This window comes from Myripristis murdjan, chromosome 12 (assembly GCF_902150065.1).
Source record: "Myripristis murdjan chromosome 12, fMyrMur1.1, whole genome shotgun sequence".
Lineage (NCBI taxonomy): Eukaryota > Metazoa > Chordata > Actinopteri > Holocentriformes > Holocentridae > Myripristis > Myripristis murdjan.
The window spans coordinates 25,417,654-25,444,861 of NC_043991.1; the positions used below are offsets into that span (position 1 = coordinate 25,417,654).

The window sequence follows — 27,208 nt, forward strand, 5'->3', positions numbered from 1 at the left end:
GTCCTTTTCGCTGGTTGCCTCCTAAAAGGATTTTAATTGCTTCGCCGCGAAATGACAAGCCTGTCAGTTTCCACTTTGTAAGGTCAAGAATTACCACCGCCTCCAGTGCAATCTTAGCAGACTTTATTTTGAATGGGACCACAATACACGTTCAAGTTGAAATTCAACGACAGCAAACACATGGAAATGCATTATAGAAAAGCACAAGCGATAACATGGTCAATCAAATTTAAAGTGCTACTTCAACACCACAACAGTTGCAAAGAATACGTTGATTAATCAAATTGACAAAACAGGTAAATGCCCATGGAGAATGTGTTATATCTATATATATATATATGTGGTAAGTTGTAAAATGTACACCAAATGTGGCCTAGAAAATAAATTGCAATTATGTAAAAACGAGCATTCCTTAAGAATGCAAAGCAAACTGGAATCGTTCCGGAGCATATTTAGATTTGTGAATGGATCTCAGTTGTAAAATGCGCTCATTATAAATAGCTTCTCATGTTTCATTTGGTTCAGCTCAAATTCAGTGGAGGATAAATGAGGCTGTCCCTGAGGGCAGGAGAGATAAACAGCACAGAAGAAAAGGAATGAGAGGGAGGGAGGGAGAGGATTCCAGAAAAAGACGGAGAAATCTTTATTAAAGGGATTGTCACGCTTCACCGGAATGCGTAGCTCTCGTCGTCGTACTCCAGCTCATCCTCGTTGTCCTCTCCCAGCTGTCCATACCGGAACTTCCTGTACACGGTGCCGTCCTGGCCCATGTAAACAATGTCCTCGTCCTCATCGTCGTCGTCATCATCCTTATTCCCCGAGCGGTTTTCACTAATGTCAACCAGCTGCGCCTCCTGGAAGTGCTTGCTGGATGAACTGCCGCGGCCGCCGTAAGAGGTGGAGGAAGAGGAGGTGTAGCCGCCGTGTCTGCCGCCGCCTCCATAGCCGCCGCCGCCGCCGGAGCCCAGCTTCTCGTAACCACGAGGGACAATGTCCGAGGCGGGACGCTTGGAGCGGGAGTGTCTGATGAGGAATATGACGAAGCCCAGGCCCAACACCAGCAGGATGGAGGCGGTGATGAAGAGTGTCAGGTTGCCCGTGGCCTCCTCTTCCTCCTCGTTCCTGAAAGCAAAGTTGGTGCTGAGGACGCACTCCCCTAGGAAACCCACAAAAACACCAGGTTTAGGCACAGATGTGGTGGCTACATTATGTATTGCAAAAAGATAAAGATATTACTTTTTTTTTTTTTTTTCCAGGAGATTTCTGCTTTATTAGACAGTCACAATGAAGAGAGAGACAAGAAAGGGAGCAGAGAGAGGGGAGGACATGCAGCAGAGGGTCCAGGATGGATTCGAACCCAGGCTGCTGCGGCTTAGCCTCCGTATTACACGGCACATGGTGAGCCACCGGGGCGCCCCGCAGATATTACTTTTTATTTGATCAGGGACCGCCATGACACGACAGCGCTCAGCGCAGAGGAACTGAATCTGCACTCCATCCCTCTGTACCGCCACTTCTCATGAAAAAATTAAAAGGGATGTCGATGTCGTGCTTGAACAGTTTGCGAGAGCTTCACCGCCCGCTCTCCCCGTGTCTCTGTGACGCACGACAAGCAAGGCATTGTTGAACACCGGGTTCACAGCTTTTACCTCGGGTCTCGGTGCAATTACAACAGTCCTGTTGCTGTGCTGCGTCCTCCTCCTCTCCTGCAGGGCCCGGGTGGCGGCAGCACAGCAGACAGCGCCCTCCAGCTTCCAAGATGGCCTGAGCAGGACACATGGTGCAGTTGGCCGGGCCAGGTCCCCTGCACTCCAGACAGGAGGCATCGCAGTCCTCACAGGCATGGCCCGAGCCCTGATGAAGGGGACAGGAGCAGATGGACAGAGGAAATGGAGAGACTGCATATTGAGGCAAAGGGCTACCAAGCACAGACTCCATTATAAACATGATTTTCTTTACTTAATTATCCTCCTGTTCATAATGAATTGTAAAAGTAACATTTCTAATGGGATTGGATTACTCTGTGATGCAACTGCCTCTCAGCCAAACCGACTGCATCTACATGTCAGCTTGAATCTGGTGCCTGGTGAAATTAATTATTAATTTAGTGAGGAAAGAACAGTGTAAGACTTTACATGGTTAACGTTTTGAAATCTAAAACATTGCTAGTGAGCGCTGTTACCTCCATCAATGGATACTGGCCCATGGAGCACATAGAGTCACACATGCCATCGGAGAGCAGGTATCCCATGTGGCATGAGTCACAGTCCAGGTACTCTTTTCCTGATGGCATAACTTAGGATTAGTTACTGAGCTGAATTGCTCCTGTTATTCTTTTCAGTTTAGCCCCTTGATCTCTGATTTTGCCTTAAACGCCCCCTTAAGTAGCATCAAAAGTAGAAACGCTTTTTTTTTTTTTTTTTTTTTTTTTTTTAATATCGTCTGACAGTGTCACATACTGTACATATTCTGTATCTGCTGGGTGCAACACTTCAGTGAGGCTACATCACATTTACATTGAAAAAAGATATGCAAGGCCAACATGCCATATTTTATGAATTCAGCATTACATCAAACGGAAAATATGCCAGTGTCTTTTGTATCGCTTTATACACGTTTCCTTGTAATGCAGCAGGACATATTTAGTGTCTTAGGAAAGCTTGGGATCTCTGCTAGAATTAAAAAAAAAAAACATTCTGTGGGTTTGAACAAAGCTCGGTGGTGCCGCATGCATTTGTAAGGCCACGAGGATGTTTTGGGGACTGCGTGCCACATTCAAGGTCTTGCACACAACACTATTTCAAAAGCGCTGCGCCGCCTCTGTCTCTGCAGTCCACGGGCAGAACAGCAGAAGCCGTGTCTAATCGTGTGAAAGTTGTCTGAGCGAGCGTGCACCACTGAGCCCATGTGTGTGTGTCTGTCTGCGTCCCACCGAACCGCTGCTGAGCGGACACTTGTACCTGAGCATGTTCTGCAGCTGGGGTGGCAGGGCTCGCAGGTCCTGTGAACGGCGTCGTGGTAGTGTCCTTGCGGGCAGGTGGCGAGGCATCGCCCCTCTTTCCGCAAGAAGAGAAGGCCCGTGGTGCAGCTCAGACAGCTGTCCTCCCCGCCCCCGAAACATTCACCGCAGCTCGGGTCACACCTCTCGCACGTCCTCGAGGCCATGTTTCCATAGTGACTACCAGGTAAGACAGGGGAAAACTTGTCCTGGGTTACACTAGATTAAATTAGAGCTTTATCCTCAATGAGAAAATTAATTTCCCGCAGCCAGTCAGAAACAGATACATTTCATATTTGACCACAATTATCGTAGCAACACACCATGACAGAGATAATCACGCACATAAAAACAAAAGCTTTTCCAAAGTTGCAATCGAGAGTCGAGTGTGTGTGGAACAGAATTGATGTAGGTGTTGTTTTGTGCTGTTTATAAGAGTGTGCATTGTTTGCTTGTGTGTGTGTGTGTGTGTGTTTTTTCTTGTGTGAAGTCCTAAAAGTATGGAGGACGGCATGTCACAACAGATAGATCGCCTTTGTGTCAATCTGTATCCCTTATGTGGTCTCTCTGGCGTATTTAACTGCACATCAATTTAACGGCACATTAATTTAACTCTCTCAATCACTGCAGCACAAATAAAATCAAGACTAATTAGTATTTTACAGGGCACATGAAGGGCTATTTAAATCTCAAGCCACATTAGCTTGTATCTCCACGCTGAACCCCCGTCCGTCCAACTGATGCAATGCAGTGACTTAGTGTCCATAATAAGGGCATGTGAGCAAGTGCTTTCAAGAGAGAGCGGCATATCTTTTATTGAGGACAGAATTACCTGAGAGCACATAATTTGATGGACGGTCGCCTAAGGACAGCTGTATAGGGAGTAGACTAAATTACCTGTGCTGGCAGGTCTCCACACACTCTTTGCCCTCTCTAAATAGGTGGACTTTGCAGGTGAGACACTCGTGGCTGTGTTTCCCCATGCAGGACAGACAGGCAGGGTGGCAGGATTCACATTTCTGCCCTGCCTCGTCCCGATAGGAGCCAATGGGGCATTCATCCACACAGGTGCCGTCTGTACCAACAAACACAGACGATGATGCAACCATACAAACAGTCACACATGCGCAAATGTTTATGCTCGCGTGGCAAAATGCACAAAGACATTTCCAACAAACTTTGTCTCCTCCACTCACTGAGCAGCAGATGTTTCTGAGTGCAGCTCAGGCAGTGTGTTTTGCCAGGACCTGAGCACTGGTGACAGTATTTGTGACAGGGATAGCATTGGCCGTCCTGGTCCGCGTAGTGGTGGGACGAGCACTTGTTGGCCAGCGGCCCGCAGCGGCCGTGGCCGTCTAGCCTCTGACCCTCTCTGCAGCTGGTGCAGGAGCTCGCGTGCGGCCCAAAGCAGGTCAGGCAAGACACATCGCAGTCTGGAAATACATGTAGAGAGGATTATGTGGCGGTCACAGTGTCAGAAATGTGACTTGTGCAATGAAAATCATCCAGACAAAAGGTAGTATCATGCCAACAGTGCAGTAGGGGAGAGTGGGGTAATTTGTGCCAAGGGGCAAGTAGTGCCACCCCTGTTATCTAGAAAACCATAGAAGAAGTTGGTCATGTGACCACATATTTTTGAAGAGGCATCCATTTCACTCATCCTGCAAAGAAGGGAGACACATGGCTTGACAGGTAAGCACATTTAAGTTCAAAAAACATTTTTTTGCCCTCCAAAGTAAAATTTCCATGATCAAGGTTTTTTGATTGCTGTGTTTGAACAATTATAGAAAACTTTAGTACTTTAGTAAACTACACCATGAGTCTATACAGTTAGCATGATGTTAGCTCAAAACAGCTGGGGGATGCATTTTTTTTCAAAATGGTGGGCTTGGGGTAATTTGTGCCAAAGGGCCTTGGGGTAAGTTGTGTAAGTTGTGTTATTGTACATTGTTTTCTTACCTTTGATCACTAAAACTATTCAGATTCAGATGAAGATGATTTGCAGGTGCTCATTTTTATTTTGTTCTGGGTATGTGTTCATGTGGCACTAGGCCTCGTTATAGAAAAGTGGCCTGTGATCTTGTTAAAATAATAAATAAATGTTAAATAAATAATTTTGTATTGAATTTGTTTTGCTTTTATATAGCATTATCATTTGTGAGATTTAAATGATCTGTTTTACTTCAATTATCAATGGCACAATTTACCCCAGTGTATTCTCTCTAATGGCACAATTTACCCCGCACCGGGGGCAAGTTGTGCCACAAAACCAAATTTTTTTTGAAAGCTATATTTCTCAAACAGTTTATATAAGATCCAAAGTGATTGTTCCCAGGGATGCACAACATCTTAAACTATATGTGCATATTTTAGTTGGAGGCATTACTGTAATCCCCTCGCTTTAAAGGCACTTTAAGTAAAAATTGGCACTATTTACCCCACTCTCCCCTACATATTGAAATATCAGTATTTTAAGCCAGATTAGATTCTTGAAAATCTACTTTATTAGGCCAAAGATTCTGATCACTCATATCCTCTTGATTATTTTGTTGTTATAATGAACACACCATGACTATCTGGTAGTTTTTATACTGCATTTAACATTGTGGTTCTCTGTATGTGGAAAGGTAGAGATTAATTAATGAAAGTGACATTCCTCCAGGTTAAGAGAATTAGGCACCTTTACATTCTCCTGTCACTGCGTCCCTGAAAGTGTGTGAGGGGCAGTCGGACAAACACGCCCCATTGTGCAGCGTGGCCTCAGGGTCCGAGCAGGCATCACAGTCATTGCTATCCGGCCCGTCACACAATTCGCAGTCGGGGTGACAACGCAGGCACACCCTTTGCTCGTTGTCCTCAAAGAACATCTCAGGGCAGTTGAGCACACAGAGGCCGTCATGGAGGAAGTGGTACTCCTCACAGCCTGCACAGAAAACACATTTTACTCACAGATGGAAGAATGAAGGGACACAGTGAGCCCTCTCTTAATGGTGTAGGTGTCATTTGGGCAACATTAGAAAACTGACATGGCAAATGACTTTAATCAAACAAAAGGTGTCCACAGATTTGACTTATGACACGTCTGTCAGCAGCTGTGTGTAATGACAAACACACTCACATGCAAATATTTAAAGCCTGAGATAAAATCGGTAACACTTTACAATAAGAGTACAACAATTAACATTAGTTAATGCCGTAATAAACATTAAGTAACAGGTAATAAACATTAAGTAATAGTTAACTAACCGTTAACTAATGTGTCTAAGAATCATGTACTCATGCTGGTCATGCTAAGATATTAATTTATATGTTATTTAAGGGTTATTGTAGATATTATTAACATTAGTAAATGCCATAATAATCATTAACTAACAGTTAATTAAGTTACCATAAAATCTAAATGGTTAAACCATGAACCCTGAATATTGAATATATAACTGTGTGTCTACAGCACTTGACTAAAATGATAAAGTATTATATTGAATTTTTCATTCTTTAAAAAAAAAAAAAAAAAAATCACTGGAATAACAGATGAGGCAGCACACCAGACTGAAATAAAATCACTTTCTTTATCTGAACATGAGGTAATTTGGACTGGAATCTTTTACAGGAATGGAAAACTACTGAGAGTTATTCTGACTAGATGAATTTGATGAGTACCGTATACTGAAAAAAAAAAAAAAAAAAAAAAAACTCCCCATTAATAGAAATACCAGAGAGGAGTAAAGACTGCTAAGAGCGGTGGGTGAGTGGGATCAGGTGAGCTAAGAAAACTGAAGTTGTCCTTTACATCTCTTACTGGTTTGCGTTATGTTTCGTACCTGTGCACTGTCCATGCGGGGTGCACTCCTGACAGGCTGCGGGGCAGCGTTGGCACTCCCTGTCCCGGACCGTGTGTGCAGGAGGACAGGCCTCCACACACTCGTGCTTGTGTAGGAGGAGAGGTTCCTCGCAGCTTAGGCAATGGGTAGCATTCCTCCCACAGGACGCACAGCCTGCCACACACCTACGACACACCTGGCCCACAGGATAACCCCTGTGGAAGGCATGGAGACACACATACACACATAAACAAACACACGGATATTCATGTATAAACGGACATAATCTGCATGGAGGAATAAGCAAGACTGTCCCACAGGCACATGCATCCTCTCTAAATAGGTCACGGTAAGTCTAAATCCAACATTTAGTTGCTAAGAAAAATATAACTGATGCCACACAATTCAAGATGTATAATTCATCCCTGAAACCCTCACTGTTTTTCCAAACTCAAGATTCTCATTAGCCAGCTATAGTTGGAGCATAATACATGTCACATTATGTAAAATTGATTAAATATGTTCACATTAGAATAAAAACACTGAAATAGTGATAGCATTGACCCCTGACCTCACACACTGTTGGACACACTGTCCATCCTGCAGGAATAAGGGAGCTTTACGAGTCGTCTGACAGCGGGTGCAGCGCTGAGCATCCGCACACTGCATACAGCCCTGAGGGCATGCCTCACACACACCGCTCAGCCGGCTGGCGAAAAAGCCCGTCGGACACTTTGACACACACGTCTGCTGTGTGGTCAGGAACCGGCCTAGAGGAGAAAATGAGAGAAAACATGACCAAAGCAAAAGAGCCAGATGTGTGTTCAAAATCTGACAGATGTACATGCATGCACACACACACACACACACACACACACACGCACACACACACACACAAACAACAGAAATGGTACTGGCGACAGTAGCTCTCTCTTTCCTAGAGAAATAGTGCTGAAGTGCCCTTAAGCAAGGCACTCAAACCCCAACTGCTCCAGTGGAGCTGCTCAGTGAGCGACAGACGGCGGTTCAGTGCCGTGTGACTGTGTGCAACTGTGTGAATGTGAAAGGGGGCAGTGCTAAAAAAAGCATGTGTGCTTAGTCAACTTGCCCGGAAGAAATAAAGGTTAAAAATTACAGAGCACACACACACACACACACACACATATATGTCAAATACACAGTTATGCAAACACGCCCATCTCTCCTTCTATCTCTCTCTCTTTCTCACACAGAAACAAATGGTTTCACCTTGAGAATATATGGAACAAGAGCGAATACCTTTGCTGAGCAGCTGACAGACAGAGAGAAGCAGACAAACCTCTGACACATGTTTTACACTCGTTCTTCCCCTCTCCAGAACACGACTCACAGGAGGGGTGGCAGTCCTCGCACTCGCCATCATCTGGAGGGGAAAACATGACAACAGGAATAAGCACAACAAAGTCACAGTGATGAAGGGCTTTCTCGCTGCAGCACGTCAGGCACACAAACAGCGGGAGACTGCTCAGCATAAACCACATATGGATTTCGATTGCTACACCTTTGCCTTCTTCTCCGCCTACGTTTCCTCCCTCGGCTGCACCTTTAGTTTTCTCTTGTTCTCACTAGAGCATCTAGGTCATGTACAGCAGTGATGCAGCAAGTTAAAAAAACAAACAAATACAATATCACAAGTGATAAACAGTGATGTCCAGTGTGGGGCAACTGGCAGTGAAGCGACAGCCCAACTGGATGCTGCAGCGCTGTCTGGCTAACAAGCTCCTTCCAAAAGCTGTGTGGCTGCAGACCACCAACGCATTTCTGCCCAAATAAATTCCACTCTCATCTCCTCGTCAGACTAATGAGAAAACAGGGATATACATCGAATGATTGCCTCTAACTGCTGTACACCCAGCGCCAACACGGATTATTATGCTTGAGATCTTTGGATTTAATGTAATGTTTTAATGTATTTGATAAGGTGGGCGTGGAGCAATTTTGAAGCTGCAATAAAATAATGAATAATAAATGAGTCGCATTAACTAGCTTAGCATTTCAGCATTTGGCTTTCCAGCATAAAGGAACGGCTCCCATGGCACTACATCTTCATTATCATTATCATTATCATTATCATTAGTAGTAGTAGTAGTTTTAAGTAGTAGTAGTAGTATTGGTAGTAGCAGTAGTAGTTGTTGTGGTAGTAGTAGTAGTAGTAGTAGTAGTAGTATTGGTAGTAGTAGTAGTTGTTGTGGTAGTAGTAGTAGTAGTAGTAGTAGTATTGGTAGTAGTAGTAGTAGTTGTTGTTGTTGTGGTAGTAGTAGTAGTAGTAGTAGTAGTAGTAGTATTGGTAGTAGTAGTTGTTGTTGCTGTGGTAGTAGTAGTAGTAGTAGTAGTAGTAGTAGTAGTATTGGCAGTAGTAGTAGTAGTTGTTGTGGTAGTAGTAGTAGTAGTAGTTGTTGTTGTTGTGGCAGTAGTAGTAGTAGTAGTAGTCGTAGTATTGGTTGTAGTAGTAGTTGTTGTTGTGGTAGTAGTAGTAGTAGTAGTAGTAGTAGTATTGGTAGTACTAGTAGTAGTTGTTGTGGTAGTAGTAGTAGTAGTAGTTGTTGTTGTGGCAGTAGTAGTAGTAGTAGTAGTAGTAGTATTGGTAGTAGTAGTAGTTGTTGTTGTGGTAGTAGTAGTAGTAGTAGAATTTTAGTTTGGCATTTTTTTTAAAGAATAAGTTGATATAATAAATATTACGCATATCAAATAGGCTATAATAATTATACTATGAAGAAGAAGAAGAAGAAGAGGAGGAGGAAGAAGAAGAAGAAGAAGAAGAAGAAGAACAACAACAACAACATCAATAATAATAGTGGTGGTAGTAGTAATAATAATAATAATAGTGTTATACTTTCACATATTTAAAGGACAAAACTGATGGTAAATGAGCACCAGAAACATGATCCAGAGATGACATGATGAGGTCTGGTGTATGAGTTGAGACTCAAAGCGTGCCACAGTCTGCTGAGTCTCTATCTTAAACCTCGCTGTTAACCTTTGTGCTTTCCTCCGTGTTATTCTGGTTCATATCAGAAGTCTCGCCCCCAACTGACTACCATATGCTGTTTAAAGGTCTCTCCAACTACTTCACTGCTCTCCTGGGAGAAAAAGCGAAGAAACTAAATGTTATTTCAAAGTTACTTCAAAGTCTATATCTGATTGATGCTGAAGAGTCTCCCTAGTTTTGAGTACCCCAGTTGGTACAGGGTTCAGGGAAGGTGGCACACAGAGCAATTACCCTTGAAGATTTCATTTCTTCCCCTTTGAAAGTAACCAAATCCCTGATTCATTATAGCCAGACAGTTGGATTAGTGGAATACAGAAGTATTAGTCTCACCAGTGAGAAAGGTCTTAATGGGGCAGACCTCATAGTCAGACACACACTCTCCGTTTTCGAGCCTCTTCCCCTCCTCACATGACACGCAGTCGTCATCCTCTGGGCCATCACACGTCATGCAGTGTGAGTGGCATTCTACACAATCGTGCGAGTCCTCATCACCATAGAAACCGTCGGGACAAACTGTAACACACTTCCCCTCTGTAACAAAAAGAGAAGATTCCTTTCCCAGTACTGTATGTACCTGTGGTGGGAGCGCACTGAGAGCAACACCTTGCCAAAAAAAAAACAAACAAAAAAAAAAAAACTGTGCAATCTTAGATGTGTGAACTTAGATAAGCACATCTGCACACACACCACATGCACAGACACACACACACCATCTGATAAATGATGCTTGAAGACTTCACGTCATGACCAAGTGGGACAGTTTCACCTGATAGGAAGAAGTCAGTCTCACACCAGTAGCACTCCTGCTCGTCACAGCTCACACAGTGCTCGTCACATGGCACACAGGACATGTCCTCTTCCACGCTGTATGTCTTAACCGGGCAGTTCTTGTAACAGCCATCCTCAAAACTTAGAAAAACACAACAGTGGATCATCACCTAAAATGCTCCTTCACATACATGAAAAACAACACTGGCCTATTCAGTCTAGTATGGCAGTGAAGCTAAAGGCGGGGTTAGTGAGAGATCCAAGTTCACACTTGGGGAGAGTGAGGGCACAGAGCCTTACCTGTAAAAGCCCTCAGTGCAGGACAGGCAATGCTTAGGGTTATCTGTTGAAAAAAAAAAAACAAAAAAAAAAACAGCCCTTTAACTCTCCTATTATGTTTGGGGTCAATTTGAGCCCAGCCAATGTTTAACTTCTCTAAATGAATGATTAACATCATTTTTTTTGCTTCATATTTAATGAGTGTTCTTAATGTAATGGGCACTACCGGGTAAAGATGAAATTCACAGGATGATGTTTTCAATGTCCTGTACACACTTTGTAACGTATTGGTTATAAATAACAAAAATCTGTACTTAGAAATAATATAAAGCCCTTAAAACACCAAAAATTAAAATTTCTTTCCAATTTTAGATCAATCAGTGAGATTTAGGTAATCAACAAAGACAACAAAGAAACATAAAGTACTTGACACATAAACTTTGATAACAATTTTAGTTATAATAATTCTGTGGAAGTTTAAACTGCAGGGGTCAAATTGACCACAAACATAAAAGATGTTCAAAAATGTGAACATAACAGTGCAACAATGCTTGAACATGAGCGGCAACACACTCCGAAAAATCTTTAGCATGTGTGCCGAGCTGCGACCTACACAAGACACACTTTCTGCAGCCCTCCTCGCAGGTCATGCAGTCATCATAATCTGGATCCTCCACTTCCCCTGGGAGACGGGGAGGGAGAGAGACGGAGAGAGAGAAAGACACAGTTAAGAAAAACAATGAGACCGAGAACGGGAGAGGGGCGGACAGGTGTGAGACAATGCTTTCCAAGGTCACCTCTGACGACGCGTCGCTCGGTGGCATAATGGAAATAAGATCTCGCCCACGAAAAAAACAGCAAGGCCTCGCTCACCTTCCCCGCACTCCAGCTTAGCACACGCTCCGTTAGAGACGTAGTAGGAGGAGTTGCACTTGAGGCAGTGGGCCAAGCTGGTGCAGAGGACGCAGTGGTCCGAACACGGATCGCAACTTTTCTCCTTGGTGTGGTAGAAGGAGTCGGGACAGGCCTCGACACACTGGCCTTTGTACAGGTAACGTTCCACTCCAAACTTATCTGGGCGAGAAAGAGTGTGTCAGGAAATGTATTAATGCAAATGTCCTATTTTTCATCTACCCAACCATTCCCTATCACTTTTTTTTCCTGTTTCCATCTCTTAGTCTACATATCTCTCTGTCACACACACACACACATTTTCTCCTCACCAGTTTCACAGCTGGTACAGTTGGCAGCCCTTCCCTCTACACAGGTGGCACAGGTGTGGTCACACAGGTGGCACTGTCCACCGGATTGGTACTTCCCCTTGGCACACTGCAGCACACAGCGACCCTCATCTAAAGCCCTGGAGCAGACAACATCAAAACAGCGACTAGTTCTCGCAACCACATTATGAATTTTATCAGTGTGAATAAGTTGACCTTGTATGGAATCTACGTGCTCACACACAGATAAAGCTGACGGTGGAAGAGGAGGAGAGGGAGGGCAGATTACAGCAGCTATGAAACCCCTGCACAATCTATATCATCACAGCATGCCGTATTTTTTTTTACTCAGAGGAACACCGGGTCTCTGTATGTTCCCGCTGACCTCTGGTGCTACGATGCCAAGCCCAACTCACCGTGAAAAAACACAGCTGATGCAGTCCTCAGTGTGCGGTCCTGTGCACTTCAGACACGTTGCATCACACGCGTGGCACATCCCGTTACCGTCCTGGTACTCTCCTGATAGACACACACCAAAGGAACGGCACTGACTCAGAACTGAATCACTATCTGAGGCATGGAAATAGACTTTAAAATTAGATGCCAGTGAATGGACGGCGGATATGGACCAAATAGCCGCACATTTTACTTTTACAAACAAACACTCACAGCTGACTGCTCATGAAACTCTGAATGAATACACACGATAAAGGCCAAATTACAAATTAATAATATAAATTTACATAAACAGACTTGCTGCTCTTCTCAAGCATCACTGATGTGAATGTTTGACATCAATTCAGTTGTACTGATTTTCTGCCACAATGGCGAGCAGGTAGAAAAATAAGCCAAAGGATCAAAGTAGCATTACATTTATATGGTTGGCTACACTGCAACAGTGAGTTAACATGTAATAGAGAAAGAATTTGGTTGACTGACCGTCGACACACACAGTGCTAACCACACACACTCCCTCCTGGAGGCTGTGACCACTGGAACAGCTGCTGCAGTTTCCCCAGCTCGGCCCCACACAGGTGAGACAGCTGGCGTCACACCTGAGGAGGAAAGCACAGAGACTGAACGCATGCACACACACACATACACACACACACACACACATTCGCTTCCAAAAAAAATACACACATACAAAAAGTACGCTCATACAGGCACACAAACAGAAACAGAAGCCAACCACCAGAATAAGGCCTGCCATCAGCAGATAAACAAACCACCCACACCTGATCACACACCAGTGAGCTCACCTCCTACATATCCTGTGCCCATCAGCTATCTCTGGGTTTGGCTCCGTGGCATAGAAGCCAGCGCTGCAGGAGGACACACACCTCCACTCCTCCATCAAGTAGCCTTCTGCACAATGGTTACATGCTTCCACACCTGCACCTGATGCCACAGAACATACACATTTTTCACAGAGATGGACACATTTACAGTGTTGTGTGACACGAATCTGCTATCAAACACCAGTCTCTAGTCATGTTTTCCGATGGCACTTTAAAACCAGCCAAGAGGTTTCATAACAGTTCATGACCACTGACTCCTGACCTTTGACCTCTGACCTCACCTGCACAGGTAGCACAGGCCTTATGGCAGGGTTTGCAGGTGCCCTCCTGCTTGTCGTGGTAGAATCCTGGTGCACAGCTCCGCTGGCACCGATTCCCCTGCAGACTGAAGAGGGCGGAGAGAGCATGTGGCGCCGTGACACACAGAGCCAATCATGTGACACCATGGTGATTACTCATTGTCATTAGACTCCAGGCTCAGCTTTCCAACCCACAGCACACCACCACACGCACTTGGTGAACTGACTCAGTGAACATTGTATTCCGGAAACTTCCAACACAACATTATAATCAACTCTGTCAGACAGGTTTTCTCTTTTCTGTGATGGCAAATGCAGAGTGGGAATCAGTACATTTTTCTCTTTGCTGCACTGTGTGGGACAGGAAGTAAGAAATTACCACGCTATTATTGTGATATGGATAATTATTGCAGCTTTTTCTGATTGCAGAGCAGCTATCAGTATCATCAGTGGCTGGAATGCGAAGGAGCAGCGTTTACCAAGCAGTTAATTCAAGAATTCGGTTCACCTTGTGCCCGGTCTGCATTCTGTGCAGATGCTGTACGAGGTGCACTTCAAGCAGTTTTCACTGCACTTTCTGCACGCATTTGCATCTGTGGGGAAATCAAACAATACACACAGCATACACATCAGAGCGATTAATCAATCTCACTCACGCGCACTTCAGCTGCAGTTACATAAACAGACTATTCATTAGCGGGGCCATATTCAGGCAGCATTTCTCTAAGCACAGGCATGGATCCTTGAAGGCTGACCTGAGAAAAGTGCTTCTGAATCTAATTAATTAAGTGTGATCGCAAAAAAGATTTTGACGGCTTATGGGAGAGTGATGTAATATAGAAATGCATAACGGTAATCCCAAGGCCAGAAATCCAACCGTAGTCGAGGAAGTAGTTCTCCCCGCAGCTGGTTGTGCAGGTGTTGGCCCCCTCAGTCAGGTGATAACCAGGCTGACAGGAAGTGCACTGGTTGCTTCGACTACCGGTGCAGCTCTCACAGGAAGAATAGCACCTTTTACAACGTCGTCGGTCCCCCCAGAAACCCTCTGGACATTCTGATACACACATCCTATTGGATAAACAGAGACCAGAGAATATATGTTATAAGAGGCAGGACTTTATCTTGAATGATGTGGGAGTGGAGGAAACATGGACTGAACAATGATACAACAAATTGTAACAACTGGATGCATGGCAGCTGAAAGACTGATAGCAATGAACTGGAAGGAGGCAGAACAGTTAAAAGAGGGGCTGTGGCTTCAAACTTTTCTGATGTTTATAATGACGAACAACAATTATGGAAAAATATAATGGACTTCATTCGGAAAATACCTACCTTTCCCAGAATCTTGAGACATAATCTTATGGCAACATAAATGGCTCATGCTTGATTTTGTTTGCTGCATTGTTGAATGTTTATTTAGTCTATTCCCTAGACCCTCACCTCACTAATTTACATATATGGATATTTTGTTTAATGGTGTTATTTATTTATTATTATTATTAATATTATTTATCATACTTTATTTTATTTTATTTTATTTTACTTTACTTTATTTATTTAGTTAGTTATTTTTATTATTATTTATTTAATTTTCTGCTGTTATTTCAAATAGATATGTTTTGGTATATCATTCATGTATGATATCTCATATTATCTTTTTGCTGAAAAACAATAAAAGTTCAAGTAAAAAGGATTGAACAATGATACAAAAGCTATACTTTCTTTTTCTTAAACTGTTTATTAATGCAAGCCAGTGCAATGCCTATATAAGCAATTGTTATTTTCCGTTGGACATCTGCATGAGCCATCTATCTAGTATCTGGATTGCAGATGCAGAACGAGCGCTCTAACTGTATGTGATCGCTCTAACCTTGTGTTGTTCTTGAACTTGAGAAAAAAATGTAAACACGTGACACAATGCTGGGGGCCGGGTCCCTCACAACCATCGTCGCTGCATTCTGGGTCGCAGGGACCTGCAAGGGCAAACACACTCAAAGTCAACGCATCGTCATGGCAACGAAAAGGAAGGAAGGCAGCTTCCCTGTTTAATTCCCTATTCAGATGTAAAACCACCTAAACTGACTAAACGCTTCCAGAGGAGTGCAATTAGCTGCTGTCTTTGGGGTCTGAAATGGAACAAGGAGCCGTTTAGCACTGCTGCCGTTCTGGGTAGGTGACTCACCACTGTACTCCTCATTGAGGTCACTATCCACTGGCATCTCAGCCGACCGGGCTTGCTCACGATGCATGGGATACGGCTGCTCTGAGGTGCCGTGAACCACCAGGGACCACCGCTCCAGTGTCCCTGTAGAAATAACAGAGAAGTAGAAAGTGAGCGAGGCTTGTCCCAGGAGGCCTGTATTTTAGCTGCTGCTCCACTTGAGGTTTGATGCATTTTTCATACGACTGTGATGATGCAAAGAGACACACGGCAGACCTAGTTCGGTGTCGTTCCTCTTCTGAGACGGAGTATCCTGGATTTCCAAACTCCATTCCCCTGCTGCCTCCTCTCCCCAGCAGTGGGTTGTCATAAACTCCCAGTTTTGAAATCCATCAGTGGAGTGGTCTAAAGGCCTGAACACAAACACAGCTGCTCAGTCATCATACGACCGGGGTTCAATGACTGTATACTTCTTCTGTTTTTACAATAACTGTTTATTATATAATACCACTTTTGTTTTGTATCACGCTGCTCAACAAAAAAAAAAAAAAAAAGAAAAATGTTGGCCTATCTCATGTTAATTTGTTGAATGTTTTAGCATGGCAGAGTTTGCGCCCCCCAACTTAGCCAATGTTTGTCAGTCATGGCAAATTGACAGGGATGGAAAGACTGCCAGAAGCGCGTCCCAATACTACTTCCCATGAATTAGCATATAAATATTTGTTTCTGCAAATTTGAGCACCATTGCTGCAAATTACCGGCAGTGTTTGCCAGATTTTTTTTTTTTTTCTGGAAAAAAAAAAAATTATAACTATGGTGTTATCTGGAGCACGGGCTGGTTTCCACAAATAACCAGAAATAATACGTCTGGATTAGGTGGTAAATTATGTTGAGAAGCTTCAAGGGAGTGTAGCACTGCTTACGTAGCTGAGTGTCCACACATCGCAGTGTTTTCTGTTACCTGTTGGCCAGCAGCTGAGACACGGTGCCTGAAGGTGATGTGAGTGTGATGGAGAGGTCGCCGCGACGACCGTGCACGATGGTGACACGGACGACGACGTGCTCCACATAAACAACGTGCTGCAGGGGCTCACCGGAGCAGCCGGCGCTCTCGTGCACAGACCTCAGCGCAGAGCCTGGATGAATAGGTCTGTCACAGAGCGGAGAGAGAGGGAAAGAACGGGGAGGCCCGGTGAGTGGCAGAGAGAAGAGAGGAGCCTGAAGACAGAAGCACAAAAGAAAGTGAACAGAGGAACAAAGCAATAAAAAATGGCTCCCATTTGAGTGGGTGAGCACGAGCACGAGAGAAAGCCACACGAGAAACAAAGAGAGGAACAGAGGAGGTATGATAAAAGGAGAGGGATCAAGGGAAATCCTGATTCAAAGGGGAGATGTCTTCAGAACTGCCAGGCAGCAGACAGTACAGTTAGCGGAAAACCTGCTCAGCTGGATGGGAGCTTCCTCCTCACACACACGCTGGGTAGGGACCGGTCTCCACTGCTCAGCCTCCTTCACCATGCTCTCCGCATCCAGAAGGCCAAAGCCGTACAGGTGGCTCACTAAGAGCAGCCCACCCCCCAAAAGTAAACACACATATACACAAATTCGCAGACACACACACCACAAACACATTAGATAGGACATAAAAGTCACTGTAGCTTATAAAAGACTTCACATACTCCTGGGACTTTGTAGGCGTTTATTACTGTTGTTCTCTCGAATATCTCATTACTTTGCATGCTCGCTGTTTTATGGTTTTCCAAAAAGGTGCTGAGAGAACATTTAACAAATATGCTTGTATAGCCCATTTTATCTCGGATCCTCTAGTCTATCATAAGATCACATTATATCCAAAGGCTACGGTTGAATTGCTCATATTCTTTAAACTTTTGACAGCGATAAATACTGAGGGAGAAAAAACAAACACTTAAATGGAGGAGGCATAAAAAACAAAAAGAATACCCTTGAATCCAGCCCCGTTTAAGTGCCAGTCGGGAGCGCTGAGATGATGTGCTTTTGATGTTCGGACAATAATGTGCTGTACATCCCTCCAAGTTAGCATGGGGCTAAGGAAAGGTCAAACAGAGACAAAAAAAAAAAAAAAAAACTGAATGAACATATGTATTGATTGCAATTGTGTCTATGTATGGATTTTGTGGTGTGGAAGAGCTGGTTACTTGGCATCCAAGGTGAGAGCGATGACCCCTGCAGCCATAGGGGACGAGACTGAGGTCCCTGAATGATCCCTGCTACAGCCCTGCTTCAGGGACAAGGTAGCCTGTGAATGCAAGGACAGCAGATGTTCTTTCTATCTTTTGAGTGCGTAATTGTATTGTTATGCTAATATTATATATTTTTTGTGCTATCTCTGCTGTGCATTCACCTTTGTGTAGTCAGCAGGACAACTTTTTTTTATTAGTATTCTTGCTTGAGCAAGCTAGTGAGCTGAAAATAGTGAGCTCAGATGTAAGACTAGACTCGTGGCGCTGTGGTCAGAGTCACAGCAGACTGTTTTTTTTTGTCGAGCAATTTGGAAAACCAGAATGTGCCCTGTGGAGGTGAACGGCCATGCATTTACTGGCAGATCAGGCTGACCTTCGCTCCGTTAGGTAAATTAAAAAAATCTTACAGAGTGCAGAGTTATATAGGGCTCAAATGTAATGTGGCCTTTAATGTGGAAGTACAGGCTCAAGAATGGGGCCGTAAAGTAGCATTATAGGTATCAAAGGGGCACATGACAGTAGGGTTTCGGTTGAGCCTAAAGTGGGGTGTTTCTGGGACACTTGGATGCTTTTGAGCATTCATGAGTATGTTGTCAGTCTAATTCAATAAAACATCAGTAAAGTGAGGTAACCACTTGATAACCCTGGTGACTTAGCTACTTTCACCACGACAGCTGGTGCCTGTGTTATGGTATATTTGACAGCATGGCCTGATGTTTTCTATGGTACTCATTAATATGGAAGTACTAAATTTGGGCCTCTACATGAAGATCTTGGATTATGGCACAAAGAAAAAAAACAAACAAACAAGAAATAACATTATTATACTGTGTACTAATAAAATTCCTTACTATTACCAATAGTAATAGGACTACTCCAGGTCCTCCTACTTCTACCTCTACTCATCACTGACCAACCAAGGTGTAAAACCCTAGCAGCTGCTAAAAATAACCTAGCAAACAATGAGTGACACCGTGGCAACTTCATGTAAAGTGACTAAAGCGTGCCACTAGAAAGTCCAACTATTCAAATAAATATTACTAAATACTGTTGTCGCATTGCACTTTGCATGTGTTTACGTAGTATAACGTAGTAACCCAGTGTACCAGGCAAACTCAACTTAAAGAAAAATCTGCCTCCTCAGTTTTGGTTCTCTCTCTCACTTGTTAATATAAGCACCAAACATATCTTGCATTTGGATAGAGTATGTAAATATAGTTTTCTGCAATCTATTATTCAGCTCACGCAGCTTACCTTGAAAAGCAAAATGACAGTGCACACTCTGTTGGAAATAAACGCAATGAGACTGGTCAAAGCCAGCTCACAAAATGTCCCTGTGACAGAACTGTTTGGAAGTTGTTTTAGCCATTTAGCAAACATTAATTAACCACGAGGCACCTAGGGACTACCACCTCCTGGAACGCTCTGGCTCACCAGCAATACCCTGAGTTTGGCTCACAAATGGGTGAAAGTGTTGTTAGAAAATTTGGCTTACGCCTTGCTGCCTGCAAAGTATTGTACAGACGGTGACAACAAGCTGTTCCAGAATAATTATCATAACACTTTAGTCATTTATTGCATTATCTCCGTTTTGCTACTGCAGACAACAGCCTGAGACATAGAGTGATCAGGACAAACAGGCGCAGGGAGCTTTGCCAATGTACTCTAGCCTAGGCCTCGGATAATACTGTAGAATGGATATGCCTGACTCACAATATCTTTATTTTCCATCCTCAGTTTTAGTTCAAAGAGCGTTATTTTTAGGTGTGTTGTCACTGCATCCAGATGGCTCATCTCCTTCATGAAATTAGGGAAAACATTTGGTGGACCAATACTTTCACTATTTTGGGATGTCACGATAGTTTTCTCTGATAAGTCGGTCGACCCTTGCAGTTGTTTAACAACAATACATCAGAAACCGGACTGCCGTATCTTAATGTATTAATCTTAAAGGAATACTCAAATGTTTGGGCAGAACACCCTTTGTCTGACTTTCCCCAGACTGAGGCAAGATGTGTGATACCATTTACAAAATGCTACCCACAGGAATTGAACCACTGGACGAACAGAGGTGAAAATGGCATCAAACATCTTGTTTCAGTCTGGCTAAATTGGAAAAAAGGTATTTTACCCTAAAAATTGGAGTATTCCTTTAAAAAATGTGCTTACAATTGTTGATTGAGTGGTGCTATTTATATTCTGGTTTACTGGAAAGGCTGAAGTTAAATGGAATAGAACCTTAATTAATGTCATCAGTGACACCGGTGTTTCCTGCCCCCTGCTTTTTGATGTCAGTGTCAGTGTCAGTTCATGTCTGTAACAGTGCTGTTTCTAATGTTACACTCACAGCATTTGTATCCACCAGCATTTACTCACCATCCTGGAGCTCTCCACCCCCCCGCCAGTGTAAGCTGTCGCCAGGGTGGAGGAGCACTGCTCCAGGTAATCTGGCTTGCTTCCACCCCGGGTGCTGCTGCTAATTGAGATAGTGTAGATGCTGTTTGTGTAGCCATCACAGGAGCAGTGGTCGCCTCTGCGCCCTCCGTTCCCCGATGCCCAGACAAAAACAGAGCCCCTCCCGCGCCTGCCCTGAGATTTAATAGAGGAAGCAGACAGAAGGGATTCATTTATTAATGATGTTTACATATCGGTAAGGAGATAAAGATAAGCCCTTGAAGTAAACATACAGCCGCAGGTGAGAGACACAGTTTGAAACAACTATTAAACACACACACTCCAGCACGCACACACCCAACTTCCAATCCTTCTGAAATATACAAACAAAACCTGACACAGTAAAGCCCCTCTCTCCTTTTCTTGCTTCCACAAATGCATACAAATTCTACCTGCATTGCTTTCTCACTTCACTCTTTCACTCACTGTTTGAATGCCGTTCTGTAAAGCAAGACGAGCTAGAAGCCCAGGTCCCTCCAGAGTGGTCCCATCATCCTCGGGGCCCCAGCTTGCTACGTAGATGTCAATATGCTGCGGTCTGAAGCTCAGCGACTGGGCCTCTACCATGTCTGTGACGTCTCCATCCAGCATACGGATGCCTACAGATGCAGTAGGAAGTGGAAATCTAAAAACCTATATATGTTACACACCAGCTCTGACCTCCAGGCGCCCTTCAGTCTGACAGCCTCATGCCGTCACATGGACTCACCGCCTATCCTGGCATGGAAAGAGACTCCAACTGTGCACTGAGAGTTATTTGCAGCTGCAGCAACCATCCCTGCACACTCAGTCCCATGGCTTCCGAGCAGAGTAGAGAAAAAGAACATGAGGTTAGATACATATGCATGAGCAGAAGACAGGCTATTTACGTTACATCAAACCAGTGAGAAGACAGAATTGAGACGGGTGCGATGCATATTCATATATGCATGCAATTGCCCAAAATGGAAAGGAAAAGGATGCATTAATTAGAGTTACTATATAAAATCATATCAGGGGAAAGGACACTGCAAAACAGGTGCAAAGAGCAATCAGCGCTCTAGAGATCAGAAGTACTGACTAGTTAGCATTATTGGAATCATATGGAGACGGGTCTGGGTCTTTTCCAATCACATCATAGCTGGCGAGAGGGTCCTGAAACAGATGGATAGTCAGTAAAAGGACACAAAGACAAAGCCAGCGGCCATCAATTTCAATTTCATCAACCAAATCGCAGAGAGCATTATTCACCAGTCAACTAGACAGTAAAGTGGATCAGACATTTTTAATGTCCATTCCAATACTCTTAGTCGACCTTTCCAAACCTCTGGCCCAAAAGCTCTGCCTGCAATATCTGTCTCCGCTATGCACTCTTAGACTGAGAGCTCTGCCAAATTGCTTATGATTAATGTCCCCCTCCCGAGGAGAGCGTCCCATCCCAGGGCACTTACATAATTTGGCTTGAGATCCGGATGCTCCCTCTCAATTCCATCATCTAGGACTGACACCACCACACCCTTCCCAGTGTACCCTCTCCTCCAAGCCCCCTCGATGTTCATGTGAGACTGGCAGCCTTTGGAGTCATCACTGCAGTGCTGCGGAGCAAACAGTGGAACATCAATTTACCCCTTGGGAATAAAGAATAAATCAGGCTCTATTTTGGGCTCTGTCTGTCTGGGTTTATGTTTCTGTGTTTTTGAATTGCATCTGACAAAGAAAAAATATCTGACTCACAATGTACCACAGGCTGTTCCACTGTGGGTCGTTGAAGTACAATGTCTGGGTGTGGTTGGATTGAAGATGGGCGGTGGGAGTGCGTTTGGTCTTGATGTCGATGGAGTATATGTGACTGGCTCTGGGGTTCCTCTTTGCTCTTCTCAGGACGACCTGCTGCTGGAGCCATTCCACCTTAAGAGAAAATCAAAAGTCACTAATGCTGATGCACAGACATTTGTATGGTGCGCGGCATACATAGTTGTGTTTATATGTTTGCTGTCTTAAATGCAGCAGGTGGATAATAATTGTGCTCTACAATGAAAAGTGTGTCTCAAATCGCGCACTTCCGTTAGTGCACAGTCTGTAAGTGCACTTAGCTGACAGTACATTTACCGGCACAGTGCGCGAATTTCGACAGTGAAGGGTGTCTCAATTGGCGCACTTCCTTGTGCACTTACCGGATATGACGATCGGCACAGTCGGCAACAGGCGAGCCGACTGCGGCACCGGCCGCTCACCTGTCACCTGTCCGGCAGAGCTGACCGGGTGGGCGCGGTACCGGCCGGTGCTGCGCCCGGCCCGCGTGATGCCGACCGGAGCCGCGGCCGGCTTTGGTTTTCGGTGGTAAAGTTATCCAGAAGTAGACGTGTACACATCCTATCTTCAAAATAAAAGCATCACCACTGCTTCTAAGGTATTAGAGTTTTATTTTTGTAAACAACCGGAAGTGACTGTACTTTGTACGATCGCTAGCTTGAGAGTTATCCGAAAACGTCGAAGCAATTTTCAAAACAGACGCTATTTGGACAAACTGACCACATATTTCGAATCTACGTAGTTACTTTCTCGCCTGAAAAAAAATTAAACCTTAATAAAGTGACATATTAACAGTCGTAAAACGAAAAGTCAAGTCAGCTTTTTTAGGTAGCTACTTCCGGTCAGTGGTGCCGTTAGGGTGAGAAGTGTCCATCGTTCCACTCTCAACTTTTTGACCGTTTTGAGTGTACATCCGGGTATTTGCAGTGCACTGCATTTGTTAGTATTTTCAGTGTGAACGCACTTATGCACTCAAAATACTAAGTGTAAGTGCAGAAGTGCGCGATTTGAGATACACCAGTCGGGGTGAGGGTATGCGGGTGTGGTGTGTGTGAGGGGTCAAAAAATGTATATAGGTGTGCTTACATGTTGGTATTTGGAGTAAGTGGGGGGGTTGTGCTGGCTGTCATGCAGCTGATTAATAATCTAGCAGAGTCACCCAGTGCACCTCCAGTTGTATCCCATTACCGTACCTTGGTCTCCTTGGTGATGCGGTCAGTAACCTCTTTGTTGGACACAGTGGACTGTTGCGCTGTCCCGCTGTGGCGAAAACTATAATAGTTTTTCAGGTCTCCAATCTGGCAAAGCAAATATCAAATCATCAAAAATTGTGCTCAGGTGGGGGTGTGCTGCTCGTCCCACTGTGTCACTGTACTAAACAGCTGTTAAATTATGAAGCTTGTGTTGGCGTCATTCATTAAAGAGGCTACCTTACACCGGTGATAGTTTTTCAGGTAAGGGCAACCTGAGCCACAAGACTCCAGACTGCTTGTACTTTGGGTCTGTGTGTGTGTGTGTGTGTGTGTGTGTGTGTGTGTGTGTGTGTGTGTGTGGGCCCATAAGTCTGCATGTGTTCATGTGTTCAAATAATGCCTAAAATCCCATGGCATGAGTGAGACATTAGCAAGATTAAATATGAAATTTCAGAACAGCACGAGCTTGTTCACGATCAGTAACAAAAAGGGTCAAAGGCTGATGGTTTTGCAGTGAGTGCCAGTGATACATCACAGCCACACCCTAATTTATCCCCAGATGGGCTTGCGTTTAATTTAAAGTTGGTCCCTGATATTTGAGCTCAGCGCTGAAGCACAGCAGCTTTCCAAGCGTCTGTTTGCTCTACGTCAGTGTCAGTGGAACCAGGAGTATTTAATTTGATGAGCTCTGGGCTCTGCAAATCACTAACCCTTTTTATTTTATTAGTCTCTCTGATTCACTTATTCTTTTTATTTTGACCCATACTTCTACAGTCACTAATCTAGATATATCTAGCTTTACACTATTATGTTGTGTCACCAGTAATTTGGTATATAAATACATACACACACACACACTATTTATTTATTTATTTATTTGTATGAGGAAGAGAGATATAGAGAGAGAGTCTTGATTTTACAAGGTCAAGGTAATCTACAAAATGTTATATGATCAGGCTAGTTGTGGGGGGGGGGGGGGGGGGGGGGGGGGGGGTGAGAGGTGGCAGAACAAATGTGATATTTGGCCTGGGAAGGCAGCCTTGAATCATCCTGACTAACATCCGGCCATGCTTGTAATGCAGATGGCCAGCTCCCGACTTGTGATCTGAAAATGCTGAAGGAGGCCACCCAAGAAATAAGATTTGACAAGATCAGCGGTGAGGAGGAGCTTCACAACCTTTAAGTAAACAACAGGTTTAGTAGTGGTACAGTGGCAGTTCAGCCAATCTCAAATATGTATAGCTTTTTAGTAACTTATTGTCCTTTTTCCATTTTTTTCCCATAAATATTGCTACAGTTAAATATTAGTAAGTTAGATATTGCTGGGACCCTTGTATTTATTTGTAGTTCCACAGTGTTGTTTCTTCTCCTTGCACTGTGAGTTTGTATTTGGCAGTATTAGAGGTATTTAGTTTGTTTTTCTGGCAAGAGGCTAGCAGTGAGCAAGCCTTGCACTTACATTCAGCTAAAAGTATTTCCGAAACCATCCAAATCAGTCTTATTTTTCCATTCATCCGTCCATCTATCCATGCATGACATTTCACATTGCTCACAAATGATCTTTTTTTTTTTTTTTTTTTTTTTTACAAAGTAGCCTGAACTTTCTTAAACTTTAAAAAAAAAAAAAAAAAAATGTCAGAACACCTAATCTTTTGCACTGCTGAGGTGAACCCAGACAGAAATCAATATTGATTACCCATATTAAATCTATATTACTCTCAAAGGACAGATATAGAAATAGATATATGGAGAGAGATATAGATAAAGAAAAAGCAGCTGAGTCAGAGAAGGATTTCTGCAGCGTGGAGAAAACTCAGAAGTGAATTGGGGAAAAAAGGGGCTGCAGTTCAATATCAGGAAGATCTCCTTAATATTTTGAACATTCACTAGTCTATATATTAATCCTGAGGGTAGTTTTGCTAAAGTTCAACCTCTTCAGACTGAAAGATGATACATTTCTGACAAAAAAAGTCAGGAGATCAGGAGTGCAAATGCTTTGTTTGGGGCTTCTTTATTGTGAATTATCAGACTCACCTGGCCCATGTTTGTAAATCCATATTTCTCCGCTATCCTGTTTGCAGAGTCACGGTCCCCGTTTATTCTCACAGCCCAGTCGTTGGTGTATATCGATGCATGACAAAGCTGGAAGAGCATACCCATCCACAACGCGAAAAAGCACACCATCACTGCTGAGTTGGAGAGGTTTCCTCTTACTCTGAACCTGCCCAGGTGTCTCATACGGTTCCCTTGGTGTCTGCTCCTCTTTGAAAGTTATTTCTCATAGCGGAAGAGAGAAAACTGAAATCCACTCTTACAAAGACGAGGGCTGGAAGTAAATGCTCATCGCCAATGCAGGCCAGAGACAGTGTTTGCCAGCTGAAGCTGTGAAGTAGTCTCGCCTTCATTGGGAGCGAGTAGCTCTCAAATTACTACTTCAATATGGATCCCAGGGCTCAGCTATAGTATCCTTTATAAGGATCCGACCTGTGGTGCTGCAGGCAAAAATTCCCTGTTAATTGTTTTGCCTCAAGTAATAGGCTAATCTGCGGAAGGCCTACATATTGCAACTTATGCTGGGCTTCAGAAAAGACCAGTTGTGGTTGCCTAGAGAAGACCTTTTTCTTTATTTTTCGAAAATTTGTTTATATTTGTTTATATAAATAAATCATCCCATAACAGCTTTAGAAATCTATACATAGGATATCCCGAATTATTTGACAAAAATGCCATTTAAAAAGCCCTCTATTGAGCAGGGTACCTCGTGGAAATTACAGCCATCTATATTAATTTGATTTTCATTTTCATTAATTATTTGGCATCTTTCAAACTGACAAGGTAAGAGCCCAGCATATGGCACATTGACAGGGGATGATGAAGACCTGCTAGCCAGATGGTTAGCAAGGTGTGTGCTGCACAGCCCACAACAGAACAACACAGATCCTACAGCGGCAATAAGAAGGAGAAAAATGCAATTTGCTGACCATCATGAACAGCATTTGTCCAAGTGAGGGATTTTCTGGGTGAACGATGTCAGTCTAGGCCCTCCTTAAGCCTCTACTCTAGTCTCGGGCAATCAGATTGTGAGGATAGTGAAAATAAATAAATAAAGATCAGTGTAAACATCTTCTAATGGATGGAGGAAAACTCTGATCTCGGTGTGGATGCATGTCAGCTGTAGAGGAGGCTGTGACCTCTTCCTCGCTGCATAATTTGGACCCCATTCACATTTTTGTTATTAAAATAAATCTGCATCCACATATGAATTCCCCAGGTAATGAACAATCAACAAACATGCGGTGCACTTGGAATGTGACCGGGGCCGAGGTGGGCCCGGCGCGCATTGCAATCGGATCACAGCCAGAGTCGACCAGTTGTAAATGCAATCTGTAGAGTGTGATTGCATTTCTAACACCCACAGGGAAAAAACATCATGACTCACTCTGAGCTTTGCCATACACTCAGCTTCCCTGAAGGACTCCAGCACCATCCACTCCCACTTGCCTTCCTTCCCCTCCTTCCGCAGACTGAAGGAGTCACGGCAACAGCGCGGCAGCTGCGTAGTTTGCATACGCTGGTACTGCTGTTGTCTGTGTTTCCTCCTGCGAGAGAGTGGTAAATGACAACCCTGCCCTCCTCCAATGGAAAGTAACTCGGAGCTGTACAGTATCAT

At 43.8% G+C, this 27,208-nt stretch overlaps 1 protein-coding gene across 1 annotated transcript; it reads right to left on the reverse strand.

Annotated features, from left to right (window-relative positions):
• Positions 1-114: 114 nt before the first annotated feature.
• On the reverse strand, positions 115-27,208 carry pcsk5a (proprotein convertase subtilisin/kexin type 5a). Its single transcript, XM_030065867.1, has 38 exons — positions 26,978-27,208; positions 25,573-25,680; positions 23,539-23,643; positions 22,268-22,441; positions 21,985-22,128; positions 21,615-21,688; positions 21,264-21,352; positions 20,981-21,153; positions 20,477-20,689; positions 18,056-18,156; positions 17,841-17,944; positions 17,317-17,437; positions 16,840-17,028; positions 16,155-16,291; positions 15,900-16,022; positions 15,588-15,690; positions 14,592-14,782; positions 14,223-14,307; positions 13,697-13,800; positions 13,377-13,515; positions 13,054-13,169; positions 12,531-12,633; positions 12,118-12,254; positions 11,768-11,968; positions 11,508-11,576; positions 10,916-10,958; positions 10,614-10,756; positions 10,178-10,378; positions 8,138-8,221; positions 7,391-7,589; positions 6,820-7,034; positions 5,679-5,921; positions 4,195-4,431; positions 3,896-4,073; positions 2,961-3,178; positions 2,183-2,283; positions 1,650-1,854; positions 115-1,156 (listed from the first exon to the last, which is right to left on the reverse strand). The coding sequence occupies exons 1-38, from the start codon at positions 27,206-27,208 to the stop codon at positions 666-668; spliced, it is 5,892 nt and encodes a 1,963-aa protein (XP_029921727.1). The 3' UTR covers positions 115-665.

Coding starts and splice junctions, on each gene's coding strand:
- pcsk5a (XM_030065867.1), bottom strand. CDS start 27,208: ATGATACTGTACAGCTCCGAGTTACTTTCCATTGGAGGAGGGCAGGGT. Junction 21,689..21,984: donor CGGATCTCAAGCCAAATTAT/GTAAGTGCCCTG, acceptor CATCTGTTTCAG/GACCCTCTCGCCAGCTATGA. Junction 14,783..15,587: donor AAGTTCAAGAACAACACAAG/GTTAGAGCGATC, acceptor TTTATCCAATAG/GATGTGTGTATCAGAATGTC.